This window comes from Numida meleagris, chromosome 2 (assembly GCF_002078875.1).
Source record: "Numida meleagris isolate 19003 breed g44 Domestic line chromosome 2, NumMel1.0, whole genome shotgun sequence".
Lineage (NCBI taxonomy): Eukaryota > Metazoa > Chordata > Aves > Galliformes > Numididae > Numida > Numida meleagris.
Window position 1 is genome coordinate 48,056,981 of NC_034410.1, and position 15,719 is coordinate 48,072,699.

Genomic DNA, 15,719 nt, shown 5'->3' on the forward strand with positions numbered 1-15,719 from the left:
AATGTTCTAGTTTCAGGTCGTCCAGGTCAGCATAATACTTAGTGCAATCAATCCACCATTAAAACATGGTACTCTTAGAATCAGCTTTGCCAAGTGAATTAGTGTCAAATAAATAGAAAAGTGGATGGTCTAAGCATTTTAATCCACTCCAAGGACCTTTTATGGTCAGGCATATGGAGACAGGATAACTCAGGCAGAGAAAAACAAATATGACCTCTAATAGGCACTTAAAAAGTTACTTTCTGCTACTTTCTCAAAAAGTTATTTCAGATGATTCAAACAAACATGACCCACCTTTCAGGTGCGGGTAGGATTAAGACACTTGACTTTACATGCTCCAATCCCTGGCAGAAGGCAGAAGCAAAAGCTGCTTCTCAGCAGTTCCTGAGCTGACAGGAACTTTAAACAGCTTTGTCAGAAGCACATTCCTATGGACCTACTCCCCAAAATAACTACCTGAATTACGGGAGAGGGTGAGAGGAAAACGTAACATGCCTCAGAAAGCACCAAGCGACTGCATCAAATCTAAAAACAGAGAGATATTGCTAATGAAATTTCTTTAGTATAAGAGATCTTGAGATGCAGTGACGGTCTTGGAAAAGAGGTCTCTCCAGTGAAACAAAAAAAAGGGAAATGAAGGCATAAAAGAAAGGGAATAGGAGTTGAAGTCAGTGCAAAGGAGATATTTGTGTAAATACAGTGGATACCAAGAAAACACTGGCACTCACAGTTACTATTTCAACACTGAAAATGAGTGTGGAATGGAAATTCTTGCAATTTGTGTCATTTTCCAGATACTAGGTATTTTAACTGTCGTATATGCAGTTTCTCTTCAAGCCCTCTAGAGGAGTGCGGGTTGTTCTCTTTTGTTTTGTGTTTTGCTTTGTTTTGAGGGTTTTATTTTGTTTGTTTCTTCTAAATCAACTCAGGCAGAACACCTCATTTTTCCAAAGAGTTTCAGCCTCAGTGAGAATACTTCTTCACAGCCATAGCTTTAAGAATAACACAGGGTACGCGAAACTTTCCAAGCAGGCTTATCATTCGGAAGATGAATTTGCACTGAGACAAAGTCCTAAGCAGTACAAATTAATCCAAATTTTCAATGTGAGCAGTTACCACTGAAGCAATCTACCACTGAAGCAGTGTTAAGCATGCAGGATTCCCCCAACAAAAAAAAAAAAGTCATCAAACTGAAAATTCCAGCTTAGTGACAGTATCTATAGAGATCTTCAGGTAAAACCTAGAGCAAGATAAAACTTCAATTTTTTGCCTGTAGTACAATATTCTGATTAAGAGTTATTATAGGAAGTCTTCATCCTCAACTCTTCGGCAGATAACACTCAGGTTTTTACAACAGAAGAAAGGCAAAACGTCTAGTTCAGCAGCTTAAAAAATACATCATCTTTAGATTACATACACACCTCAGCAAAAATGTTATTAGTAACCACTTTGATTCTGCATTTTCCCTGTAGGCTTCCGAAAGTGGAATGATGGAAATAAAGCAGTTTATCCTGGAATTTAATCCCAAAGCTTGTAGTCTGTTATTATCATTATTTACATACTGGTATTGCAGTAGAGAAATACTGCATTTCACATTACTGTAAGAGGAAAAAAAATCATAAAAATAAGGACGGGTACAGAATAAAACCAAACTAACTTACTCGGAATACTCTGAAGTACGTGAAGGGCTGGTCTTAGAGACAGACTATCAAGATTACAGAATAAAGCATATGACTGCCATTACAGAAGCAATCACACTAACCTTGCCCCCGAGGGAATTTACATAAAATATCTTCTAATACTGCTTTCCTTATCCAACAAGCCAGAGCCACACACAAGAAGCGTAATAGACATTATGTGCCAAGAATAAAACACAGATGAACATACATGATCTGTAAAGACAACTGCTTTCAGAATGCTCCATTTACTTTGCAAGTATTGCAATAAAAGTGGAAAGTATGCAAAAATAAGTCATTTACGTAGGTCATATTAAAGGCACTTCCATCTCTCAGCAGTGTAGGATTAACTACTCCATGGTTATTAAAAGACTTAATATCATTTATGTTATAGTAGCGCCCAGAGGCTCCAGCTGAGACTGAGGCCTCTCTTGAGTGGAGTAAGTACTGGAAAATTACCACATTGATGCACATAAAATGAGAATTCTCTTTCAAGTCATTTTTTTAAGCATATCCTTTGTTTAAACCAAATCATTATCTCTGTAAGCTTTACTGCAGTTTTCTTCCTGTTTAGCTTATCTTTAGTTTGAACATCAGTAAGAAATACAAGCATAGTGCATATGTTCAAACCGAAAGTTATAAGCATAGCATTGAAACACATATGCCCTGTACTTCTGCCATTCAGGTTGCTGGGTCTATACAGACATACATAGTCCTTCATTTATCAGTACCTGTATAAAAACAGATTTCTATAGCTAGACTGCTGTCTATATCCTCCACAGGACAAAAAAAAAAGTAGTGTTATGTAGATGTGTAGAAATGTTGAACCAGTAACTAACAAAATGATATAGGAAAAATCAGCAGGATGTCAAAATTCTCAACCAGATCAAACTACTGAGCATTAAATATTATGTAGAACAAGTAGAATCTGCATGAACTTAGAATTACACAATCATAGAATGAAAAAGCCCAATGAAATCATCAAGTCCAACTATCAGCCCATCCTCGCCACGCCCACTAAACCACATCCCTAAAACTTCTTAGTCACAGAATCATGCAATCACAGAATTGTAGGGATTGGAAGGGACCTCCACAAGCATTTGAATAGTATGTAAATAATTCTATATGCCAATGGTAGTATAATATGCTGTTGAAAAAACTACAATGTTGTTTTCAATTTTTTCTGCTGACACTATTTTTTCCAAACTACAAAAGCTATACTGACGCATCCTGCATAATTAAGTCACTTTTTTTTTGTTTTATACTAACTAGATCACAGATGTGATTTGTTACATTCTTTATTTAGGACCTGTTGGATGAAAACCAGCAAAGCTCTCTTCAGAAAGCCTTCAAAATATAAAAATTATAAATTATTTAAAAATAATTTAATAACCACTAGCACCAAGCCAAAAACACAAACATCCCTCACGGATTTCTACTCTGTATGCCAGTAAAGCTAGTCAGATATGGCACTTTCAGTTATTATGAGACAGTGATAAAACAGCAAACTACTGGTCAAGTAAGTATTCAACAATCTAAAGTATGTTGTTATGACAGCCATAAGCTTGCTAGGCATCAGAAGAAATGTACCCTAGAAGAACACTATTATGGCATTTCCCGATGATCGCACACATCAGGAAGTCAGCACCATCCATGGCTCTGGTACGTTTACCACAGTATAGGCATAAGTTGGATCATAAAAGCACTAGCAGAACTTTTCTATAGTTTGCTTCTCATTCCAGTGACAAACTTGGCACAAGTAATAAACACTGTCATAATTTCTCTGTATTTCATCCTGCATCTGACAGGTTTTTCCCTGTCCTGTCCATCTTAATTACATTTTACAGAAGATTTTGGTCCGTTGCAGTACAATTCTGATCATTTTAACCAGTTACTCAAACTAATTTCCACAGTTTAACGCTGGAGTTGAACAAACTGTTCCGACAAATCATGTCTGGAATTCATATGCTCTTAAATGTTTAATGAAGAACAGATTTTCAGTGAGCATCCTTATTATTCTGCCTCAGGGAAGGATCTTACCAGATACCAAAGCTTAATTTTTCATTCTTTTAAAGTAGTAACTACTTCATTAGAGGTATGAGAGATCAGTTTCCGTTTTTACTCATGAAAATCAAAGTCTAAAGCACAGTACAGAAATTTTAGTAGGTCCACTATGAAATTAACATATTACACAACAAAAAACATTTTGAATTTTCATTTTAGAAGTCACCTTATTTGTTACATACCTCAGAATCACTTGTTAGGATCTACAAACAAATTTCACTACTCAAATGAATCTGGAAAAGTACTTCAAGAAGTAACTTACTGTAAATTGGCTACTTTTACTGATACAGGAACATGGGGAAGTTGAGTGGCCCATTTCAGTGTAATGTCTTGATAAACATACAGCATTTTACTATGGCTTCCAACTAGAGTGTTTATTGTTCCTTCTTTCACTGTTAGAAATATAAAAACAGTTTAAAAATGAAAGCTATTTTCATAACTCATTACTTTTTTTTGGAGGTACATACTGTCAAAATATTTATTCATTTACTTCCTTTTAAGACATTACTTGTTTTAAATACATTTATAGAATTTTAAAGTGTTAAAAATTACGAAAGTTATATTGACAATAACCAAGGATGTATGTGATTAATTATGAATATCAATTCCAATCATATACAACACACACACCAGAACTTTTCAAGGATCTAGCCAGTTATGTTTGATATCTTAAGATATGAATAACAAAGACTTATCATAATTATCATGTTGGCATGCCAGGATAGGTATGACAAAATACGCATGGTTAAATAATATCATTTACTTTTATTCTTCATTAATTCATTGACCTTGAATACTGACTAGAGATTTATACACTTGTATTTTTTATTTATAACAAAACTTAAATCAGAAAGCATGTAAACTACATGAAGATTATTAAGATCATATTTACAAAGTCTAAAATGAGATTCTAAGTCTAAATGAAGGCACAGTGTCAGAACATTTATCTGATAAGTTTCATCTCTCAACAATACTTTTTTTGTTGTTTCACTTTTTAAAACAAGCTTATTACATTGTGCAGAAGCAATTTACCTGTGGAACCACTACAAAACTTACAAGTATTAAGAACATATTGGCCTATTCTATATTAATGTTTGAAAAACTCTCAGTGAATAACAGAAGGTTTTCAAACACTATTCTCTCATTCTTCCATGTTTGGTGTCTTGGTAGCCTGGACAAACTTACTCAAACACTAGACACATACATCATATCTGGTGATGAGAAAATAGCTATTTAGATTCCAAAAGTCATGATATATCAGATTAAACAATATTAGAAAATAAATCTAAGAAGAAAGCAGCTCTAATTTTGTAGCTTTTCTACAATCAATAGCATATTTAAAAGAATACATCGTCAGTGGGGGAAAAGAAAAAAAAGCTAGTAAAGTAACAAAGCTAAAGGTTTCAAGTTGAACTTTCTTTTACAAACCTGAACAATAAGGAATGAAGCAACTTGGACTGTAATCAAGCTTTTTCATGAAGCGAATTTGTCCATTATCCTTAAGGCAGAAGAGGCTTCTCTCACCAAGTACAAAAACAGAAGAAACTGCCTGATTAAAGGAGACAATGCATATATCCAGTGCTTGTTCTCCGATGTTGAGAACCCAATCCACCTTCAAAAGAAAAAAGAAAAAAATACATGCTCTAGAGATAGTTGACAATTGCATATTTTAAAAACTCAAAAATACACAGAGAAAGCTCAGAATTCATCAAGCTACATAAGTATCCGTAGCATAAATGGAGAAGAAAAATCAAGGTCTGATTTTTGGAAGGAGAAAATACTACTTATCCGCTTGTTCACTTGGACGGCAGTTGTGATTTTCCTTATTGTGTGCAAAGCAGCAAAAGCAACATTTTGAAATTATTGTGAATTAATGGCTATGCAATAAACTTTACAAGTATATTTAAACGTTAAGATACACATCACACTGAAGATGAAAGTGCTTTATACTGTAAGTATTAAATTCTCCAAAAACAGAGTAATAAAATCATTTAAATCTGCCACAGTACATGTCCTTAGGGTAGAGCTAGGGAGGAAAGGTGATCACCTATTGTACAAGTATATAATTCGCAAATGGACAAAATTTATGGTGCTTAAGCCCACATACATACTTGCATTCAATAACGTACACCCTTTAATCTGAAGAATGGTTCTGCATATGAAAACTTATCTACTTTTCCAACTACATGCAACTGATATAATAAGGGACTATTTAGAAATCCTTCCTTGTCTATATCCTTACATGTTTAACCAATATTACTGCTTACTGATAGTTTTCATTAGTTTGTTATTCCAGCTCCTTTGAGAAACTTTAACTAACTCACACTTGCAAGAATTGCTTTTGATACTGCCAAGCTGGTTAAATAAATTCAGAATTTCTGAAATCAAAAGCCATTCAACTGTCATCACTTCCTAAATTAACAGCACCAATCTTTTTGCTTAAGAACAGAATGTGTTAGTAAACATAATGGCATACCTCATATACAAAACTGGAGGTGCCATCTTAAAGGAAAATATTGCCTTTGTCTCTACGTATGCTTCTCAATTCTTATTTAAAAATTTACTTTATTTACAGTATGTTTGAGGAAACTTCTAAATTTCTTATTAAAAAATTGTGCCTTCTCCTAATTCGAAGTATAGGATTCTGGTTGACTTACACAATGTGAAAAAATTCTACCACTAACTGATGAAAGGAAAATGTTCTCCCTATATCTTATTGCCATACCTGAAATAAGCTAAATCTAGCATTTTACACAGTATAGTGAGTGGACAAGCAGTTCTAACAAAGGACCAGAGACTCAAATTCTCCTCCTCTCAATAACAGGTAGCTCAACTATTAAACAATTTATTAGTCACAAGGCCCTCCTCAAGATCACTGACTTAAGAGGTTTTTGAAAAAAGAGTCCAGGATACTGACTATTTATGGAAACATATTTTTCAGAGCTGAGTTTTCTTATAAGTACAAAGGACTCCCCAAGTGCAGCTAGATTAATTTCATAAGCTGAATATAAAGTCAGAAATGCACTCTAGAATAAAAAACATGAGGAATATTTCAGGTTCATCTATTTTTCTGCAGGTTATATTTTTCATTAGAAAGACAAAGACTGCTCTTAGAAATAGCTGTTTTCAGTATACAGGTTTGTTGGTTTTTTGTTACTGTTTTTCTCAGAACAGCAGCAAGTATTAAGGCCCAACCTGAAACAACTAAGGCTCAAGGAAATCCTAATGGAAACGTCCAGGAGACTTTCTGTTGCCTTTTAACAGCAACTGGACCGGATCCTTTGTCACCAGATAATGTTTCCATTCATTACTTAGCATTGGTCTTTTTCAGATGCGTGCAAGGCACCATATAGGTTATATAAAATAAACAGCTTTTACCACAAGTTTTTTTCCAGAACTAAGTTTTTGTTGTACTGTTTCTCGTCTTCCATCAGCATCTGTTGCAAATGCCAGCACTTGGTATCTGTTATAGGAAGTTTAAAAAAAAGTAATAGAATAAAATACAATGTCTTTGCAGTTAATACCTTTACACTAAGTAAAAATAAAATAGAATTATCATATTATGAGTATACATACACAGCAAAAGCAGAACCTAAAAAAGATTATCAGAAAGCCTATGGCAGCACATCCATAATCAGCAAATATGTTAAAATAAGATGTCTTACTAAGTTCTAGCAGAATAATTAAAAGAGATTATTGCTTGAGAAATTCAGGTGATAAAGTAGAATAATATATGACAATAAGTATTATGTTAGTTTAACATTTCCTGGATTAGATTCCTAAGGCACAATTTGTAGATAATAACTAAGAAGTGGTATTTGCATTTTTTATGAGCAAGAGCCCTTCTGATAAAAGAAAATCAGAAAAATGACATTTTTATTTCAGATAGAAAATAAAGTTTAAAGATGCAATGTTTCCATATATTTCCAGGAAGTTACACTTCACAAATATTAATTCCCTTCTAAACAAAGTACTAGAATGGTTCTTCAAATGCTCTACATTATGGTTGTAGTCAATACAAGTCCCAGTGCAGACTACAAAAAATGATAATCGCAGTCAGTGTGAAAATAAAAAGCAAAAAAAAGAAAATGGTCATCATGGGTAACAAAGATTGAGCATTACACTTGGCTTCTCCCATTATTAGAAGCAAAATAACTTAAGCTCAAGAAACATATTTCAACTGCATTCAAACGTTTTCAGAAAATAAAGAAGAAATTTTTTCCTGCATTCATTTCAACATTCTTTCACAGAGATATCTAAGGTAGATGCATAGTAACACTTTTGGTTCCACTCTAAATTTTTTAGTAGCATCTGTTGCTCAGTGAATTGTTTTAGTGTAGGCAGGCAGTATCTTATTTTAATATAGAATATTCTTCAAAAGCTAAAGAAGTGGAAATGTGTCTTCATAGTATAGAAACGTGCAGTGCATTCACATGAAACTGGTCAGTATTGTTAATCAAAATAACAGGGCTACAATATTTGTTTGGCAGAAGCATTATCTGCAAGCTCCTAAATTTCACAGTATCACTTGTTTGCAGTCTTAAAATACACAGTACCAATCCGTCTTTCAAAACACATTTAAATATTTACCAACAGTAGTAGTGTTGATAGTCAACTGCACTAAGCAGACTTAGTTCAGAATTTGGCAAGCAATAGCTTCTGCCCTAACCTTTTTTTATTTTTCAGGGTCACTTTTTATAGTTTGGCAACATCCTTACATTTCAGGACATTTATTCTTATTGTTCAGGTTTTTGATGAGGGTGTTAAAGAAACATTGGCTCCAGTATTGCCCTCCTGAGGAACATCACTCATCTAAGGCTGTTAGTCTGAATCACCAACAACTACTCTGAAAGTCTGACAGTTCTGTCACTTTTTCATCCATCTTGTAGTTGCTAATTCTCCGCCACCACACCCCACTCCACATTTATTGCTAGTCACAAAATAAAAAAATAAAAAAATCAGAAGGCATAAGGGCAAGCTTTGTCAGTTTTAATGGAGAAAAGATGAGGCAAAGAAGGCACTGATTTCCTAGGTCTTTTCATGTCTTTGTCACAAAGTTGCCTAATCTGTTCACTAGTAGATCCACTTCACTGATCTTCCTTTCATGTCTAGGGTGCCTGTGGGAGCCCTTCTTCTCCTTCAGATGCTCTGCTAGAAGAAGCTTTAACCAGCTTTTACATCTTCCCAGTTCCATCCCCTGCACATCCACCTGGTGTTTCTATACATGTCCTTGGTAGCTCATCTTAACTTCCATCTCCCATATCTTTCCTTTTTCCATTTGAACTTGAACAGAATCTACCTGCTCAGTCAAGCTGCCTTCTGCTACTCTTCATTTTCCTGAACACTGAAATGAATAACCTTTGAAAAGGTTATCCATGAAGATACAATCACCCTCCTATGCACTTTCACCCTTCAGGGCAGCATCTTACAGGATCCTGCCCATCATTTCCCTAACAGGCCCATCCTCTCTCCTGAAAAGCACAATTTTAATTTCCTGCCTATCTTCCTTTCTTCCTTCACTATCTTAATCTGCATCACCTCACGGTCACTGCAGCCAACGGCAGGCATTTACTGCTACTACTTCCAAACATTCCTTTCTTACTTCTGAACTGTGGATTCAAAGTATCTTCCCTAGCCAGCCTGTCATGATTTCCTTGATGCACCTTAGAAACACTCCAGGTTGCAGAAGTCTGTTGTGTCGCCCTCCCAGTAGATATCAACCCTTCACATAACAAGGGCATGCAATTAGGAAACTTCTATTTGTTTTTAAAAAAAGCTTAATACTAGTTGTCTACCACAACATCCCTTGCACTGAGCATTCATCTGAATCTGAATAATAAACTCAACATGCTGGTTCCGTAAGACAGCCAAGTGTATTCAAGCTATTCCTCTGTGGTGAACATAAATCCTTCCTTGTTATCATTTATTCCTGAAGAGCCTGGAGCGATCAAACCTGCAAGCTCCCCTCTCACATCTCTAAATGCAGTAACATCATAGCTCTGCACCTGCACACATGACTTCTAGCTCCTCCTCTTTGTTGCCCAGGCTGTAAGTGCTTGTGAATATGCACTTAAGATGGGCCTCCACTCATCACACTTCCTTTAAGGAACCCTGAAAGCATTCCCCTCAGAGCATTTGGGCCTTATGCCCAATTCCACCATTTACTTGAAGTATTTGGCACCTATCCCTCAATCTAGGGCTCCATAAGGTTATCAAGACTCTACTGCCAGGTGAACTCCACTTCTCCCCACCAGCCCTTATTCCCTTAAGAAGATCTCATGTTCAAAACCCCAGCTCAAATCTCTTCCAAAAATTGAACAGATTAATAAGACTAACACATATTTGCATAAAAATTTGATGTGGTTATTTTTGTTTATATACTAAATAACAGCACCAAAATATGCAATAATTACTGAACATGAACACATACATACTTGTAACTCTCAACTTGTCGAGAGGAAGACACTGTAATGAAAGAATCTGTCCGAGAGCTGTAACTCAAGGGACCAGGCAGAAGAAAACCAGGTAAAAAACGGCCAAAAGCATAGCTTTCCTGTTCAAATAACATTAGCATCCCATCCATGGACTGTATACATATCAAATCTCGACCTACGAAAGAGCAAAGGGGAGAAATATAAGGGAAACAAAACAACTTAACCATATAGTTTTAGTTCCGCAACTGTTAAAAGCTGAAGTTGTACTTACACTAATAGAATTAGGACTAATTTTAATTCACATGAGTGTTTACTCTTAAGAAGAATACTAAATATTCCAACTTTAACTTACTTCTTGCTTACTATAAAGAATAACCAGTATAAAAAAACAAATTAGATAATTAGGTGTTTTTGGATGTCATTCAGAATATATTAAGAAAAAAAAAGTTAGATTATTTCATTTTAAAGTAAAATTCCTGATGTTATAACTATTACAATTTCAATTTCAAGAAATGTTTCAATACTCCTAGGAGGAAAAAAAAGCCTCTATACATTACGAGCAGTCATAACAACTGTGAATTAAAACTAAACAACCTATTCTACTCTTTCAAGAGTAGTTAAACAACATAACAAGAATTTCTACAAATATACATTGCTGTTAAAAATAGTACTATGGTAATGTTTTCCACATCCTGCATTCATATTTTCTGTCTTCAAGGAACAAAGAAACAAACAGATTCTCTCCGTTTGTTGCAAACACTACAAAGAACATTAAAAAAGTCAGCTTGGAGTAAATGACTTCAAGCCATTATTTAATAGCCTGAAGACATGAATTGATACGTTTCTAAAACACCAAGCTAAATGCAAAGTTTCGTTTTTATACATTCTGAGGTCAGAGGCTGATTATGAGTTTTGCATTTCATATGTCAATGCAGTAATTCAAGCAAACAATGTTTTCCGTGTATCCAAAGAGAAAGCCATACCAATAAGCCTAATAGCTTGGAACAGTTAATGGAAATATCCCCCCTGAATTCAAAGACAAGCCCCTATCTGGCAAACATAACACAAAAATATTGTCATCCAACATAAATCTATTTATCTGCATTAAAATACTCCACTGTGTCCTAGGAGCTCTAGTATATGCATGGAGAACTTGAAAAAAATTCTTTGTTCACTCAAAGTTCATCCCCAATCTCTTAAGACTGTTTGCCAACACAGGAAAATGAACTAAAACAAAAACAGAATAAAAACTCTTTCTTATACTTAAATAATGAAGGTAGCATAAAGGTCAAGAAGATAACTTTTAATACTTGAAAAAGCAATAAGTGTAAAATACAATGGAAAGTACTGTTCATCTATACTAGCTCCAGAAGTGATGCCTCCCATTTATTTCCATTTCTACAACAGATACAAAGAGGACAATAACACTATTTGATAAAGCAAATTCTCAGCTACAAAAAAACTCTTAGTCAATATAGACATTACTATTAGCTATGCACTTTTGCCAGTGATGAACAGGAGACTGCATGCCACACTCAGAAGTCTGCACCAGGAGTGACCCAGTGTTTCACAGTTGCTACAACCACACCATTGCCCACACAGTTCAGTAGTCAGAAGATGCAAAAAGTGGATGTGTACAGTCCAAGCAAGACTGGCAATGTGCTCCAGTCTTCAAACTGGGATGGGGTCTGCTGTTATCATAGAATAATCAAGGCTAGAAAAGACCTCCGAGATCACCTAGTCCAACTATCCACCTACCAACACTGTTGCTCACATGTTGTAAGTATGATCAGGTGGCCTGTATTTTTTTTTTTTGCTGCGACTTCTTACTTTGTCAATTCTATTCTGTCTAACAAATTGTTTTCCTTTCCTTTAATTTCCATGTTGTACTGTAGTTAAGGAACAGAGATAAAAGGAGCTACAAGAAACTTTGAATAGATAATTGGTTAATTAAACAACTTAACTGGTATGTGGTTTACACCACATTGTTCTCACAGAAACCACGATACGGTAAACAGCTCTGGATAGGCAATTCCCAGTTCAGCTTCCTTTCATGGGTAACAGCTCTAGAAGGGCTGGTAATTATGAAATTCCTCAAGCGAAATCTTGCTTTCTCAAAACAGATCCTAACAATTTTGTATTAAATCCTTACTCAGATTCTGATAGGGGAATTCTGACAAATGGAGAGGAACATATCCTAGGACTGGATTTAGTGTTGCAAGAGAAAGGTCACCTTCTTCTTTGGCCTGACTCTGGAAGTTTGAGCCATCAGCTTAGACAGTATCATGATGTAACGGCCAGAGTTGATGGTTCATTCAGGTTTCAGGAAAACCAGAAGAATCACTCCTTTCCTATCACAAAAGACAGCACACATCGCTTTACGTGCTGAGGGCTGCATCTTGAACTACTTCTTCAATGGGGAATTCACATGTCACCACTCCATGGACTGCAGTTTTGTCTCCAGCATGTAGGGGTGACACCACTGCCACCACTAGTAATGTTGTGACCCAGGAAACCGTCACCTTCAACCATGCGTTAGTTCAACCGGTCCTGACAAACTTACATACGGTGTTCCCTTCTGTTCCTCTGTGAACATCTCTGGGACCCCCCGGTGCAAATTTTACAATAATTCAACGTTGCCGCCATTGTTTGCAACACACTGAAGCTGATATTCAGCTCCATACACAGTTCCTTGGTCACAACCTGCCAATTAGCATGAATGAGTTGATTGAGATGCTCTTCATTTTGTGGTGTGACAGCTATGCACGGCCATCCTGAACGTGGCTTGTCTTTCACATCACTGTCACCACTGGTAAAAAACACCACCCATCGCTTCACTGTAATCACACTCACTGTCTGATTCTTGTAATCATTCAGCAAGCGTCAATGAACATCTATTGGTGCCATTTTTTCTGCCTGGGAGAAACCGGTCCTACACCTTTACTTCATACTTCACCTACACCTTTACTTCATTGCTGCGGAGACCAGTCTCAGAGCAGGTAAGACTGCACCGGGCAAGGGTTCTGAAGCGAAAAGGGCCACAAAAAAGCTCTTTTTAGGGCTTTTTGAAGCCAGGAAAAGCATGGAGTTCGTGCCGGGGGGCTGGCAGCTTGTGGGCGGGCTGCCGAGCTAGCAGGGGTGGAGCTGGCACTGCCCGCTCTTAATCTTATCTGTGACCTTGACCTCTGGCCATTAGGCTATTAGTAGCTTTTGGGAGGGCGGGAGCTAGCTCCCTTCCACAGCTCACGCATGTTTAGTGAGGTGCTTTGCTGCCCGCTGAGAACAGGGAGGGGTAATCAGTGCGTGACCACAGCCTACACTGCCCATTCTGTACTACAGTGGGTGTGAGAGGTGGGTTGAGGAGCAGGGTGTGTAAGTGCTGTCCCTCTTTCGTCGGGAGACCTGCTCTCACATTTGTAGTCTGTGAGACTGTGAGTTTAAACATGGTCTCCACCAGGCAGCGGGCTCACCTCAAGAAGACTGTGGCGACCCAGACGGAGGGCCTGCCCAGATATGTAGCAGTTCAGGTCTCAGGCTGCAGGGAGTGCCTGAGCCTGCTGCTGCTGGGGGAGGGTGGCAGCAATTCCACCTGTGTGAGGTGTGAGCAGGTGGATGAGCTGCTCAGCATGGTAGTGGAGCTCAAGGAGGAGGTAGAGAGATTAAGATCCATCAGGGAATGTGAGCAGGAAATAGACTGGTGGTGTAACTCTCTGCAGGAAAGACACCGGAGTGAAATCCCTCAGACAGTGGCAGATCCTCTCGCCTGCCATGATCGAGCTGAGGGAAACAAACTGGGAGAAGAGGAGGAATGGAAGCAGGTCCCAGCTCGGCGACGCAGGCAACCCCCATCCCGGCCTACCTCAGTTCCCCAGGTGCCTCTGTGTAACAGGTTTGAGGCCCTGGAACCTGAGAGAGAGGTGAGTGAGGATGCAGGAGGAGCTCTGCCTGCAAGGTTGCCAAAGTTGCCCAAGGTGAGGCGGTCAAATCCACGGCTTGAGACTGCCTCTGCCAGGAAGGACAGAAGGGTGATCGTCATAGGCGATTCCCTTCTGAGGGGAACGGAGGGCCCTATATGTCAGCCTGACCCTACCCGTAGGGAGGTGTGCTGTCTCCCTGGGGCTCGGGTCAGGGATATCTCTAGAAAACTCCCCAGTTTGATCCACTCCTCTGATTATTATCCCTTACTAATCGTACAGGCCGGCAGCGATGAGACTGCTGACAGAAGCCTGAAACTTATCAAGAATGACTTCAGGGGACTAGGGTGGTTAGTTCAGGGAATAGGAGCACAGGTAGTATTTTCTTCCATCCCTTCACTGACAGAGAAGGACACTGAAAGGGGCAGGAAAACCCATCTCCTAAACATGTGGCTGAGAGGCTGGTGCAAACGCAAGAATTTTGGGTTCTTTGATCATGGGGCGGTTTACTCGGCACCAGGCCTGAGGTCTGCTGATGGGTCCAGCCTGTCTCAAAGGGGGAAACGCATCCTTGCCCAGGAGCTGGCAGGGCTTATAGAGAGGGCTTTAAACTAGAGAGGAAGGGGGAAGGGGATAAAACCAGCCCTGCAAGAGGTGTGCCTAGGCGGGCATCAGGATTAGGGGTGAGGCAAGGGGCTCAGCTGAAATGCGTCTATGCCAATGCCCGCAGCATGAGCAACAAACAGGAGGAGCTGGAAGCCTTTGTGCGGCAGGCAAACTATGACCTAGTTGCCATTACGGAAACATGGTGGGATCACTCTCATGACTGGAGTGCTGCGATGCATGGCTACGAGCTCTTCAGAAAGGATAGGCAAGGAAGGAGGGGTGGTGGCGTGGCTCTCTATGTTAGAGAGTGTTATGATGTTATTGAACTTGCAACTGGGGAAGACAACGTTGAAGCTCTGTGGGTTAGAATCAAGGGAAAGGCTGACAAGGCAGACATCCTGGTGGGGGTCTGTTATAGACCGCCTAACCAGGATGAAGAGACAGATGAGGCGTTCTATAAAAGCTGGCTGAAGTTGCGCGATAGCCTGCCCTTGTCCTCATGGGGGACTTCAACTTCCCTGATATATGCTGGGAATACAACTTGGCGCAGAAGAAGCAGTCTAGGAGGTTTCTAGAGTGTATGGAAGATAACTTCCTTCTGCAGCTGGTGAGAGAACCTACCAGGGGAGTTGCCCTGCTAGACCTGCTGTTTACAAACAGGGAATGTCTGGTGGGGGATGTGGAAGTTGGGGGCTGCCTTGGACATAGCGACCATGAAATGGTAGAGTTCTCGATTCTTGGTGGAACCAGGAGAGGGGACAGCAAAACGGCGACCTTGGACTTTCGGAGGGCAGACTTTGAATTGTTCAGGAGGCTGGTAGGAAGGGTCCCTTGGGATTTGGTCCTGGAGGATAAAGGGGTCCAGGAAGGCTGGTTGCTCCTCAAGAAGGAAGTCCTGAAGGCGCAGGAACAGGCTGTCCCCCTGAGCCGCAAGATGAGCCGGCGGGGAAGGAGACCGGCATGGATGAACAGGGAGCTTTTCCTGAGGGTCCAGGAGAAAAAGAGAATCTACCTCCTGTGGAAGA

General features: G+C 38.8%; 1 protein-coding gene across 12 annotated transcripts in view; it reads right to left on the bottom strand.

Annotated features, from left to right (window-relative positions):
* The window catches only part of BBS9 (Bardet-Biedl syndrome 9), a 295,333-nt gene that overhangs the window by 252,801 nt on the left and 26,813 nt on the right, over nucleotides 1–15,719 (bottom strand). For all 12 annotated transcript variants that reach the window (XR_002434891.1, XR_002434892.1, XM_021385807.1 and 9 more), the window contains 4 exons: nucleotides 10,175–10,349; nucleotides 7,119–7,203; nucleotides 5,169–5,352; nucleotides 4,003–4,132 (listed from right to left, as the gene is read on the bottom strand). Coding sequence is in view for 10 of the 12 variants with exons in the window: in XM_021385807.1 (XP_021241482.1) it covers nucleotides 4,003–4,132; nucleotides 5,169–5,352; nucleotides 7,119–7,203; nucleotides 10,175–10,349 (574 nt within the window). In the remaining 2 variants the exon portion in view is untranslated. The remainder of the gene's footprint in view (nucleotides 1–4,002; nucleotides 4,133–5,168; nucleotides 5,353–7,118; nucleotides 7,204–10,174; nucleotides 10,350–15,719) is intronic.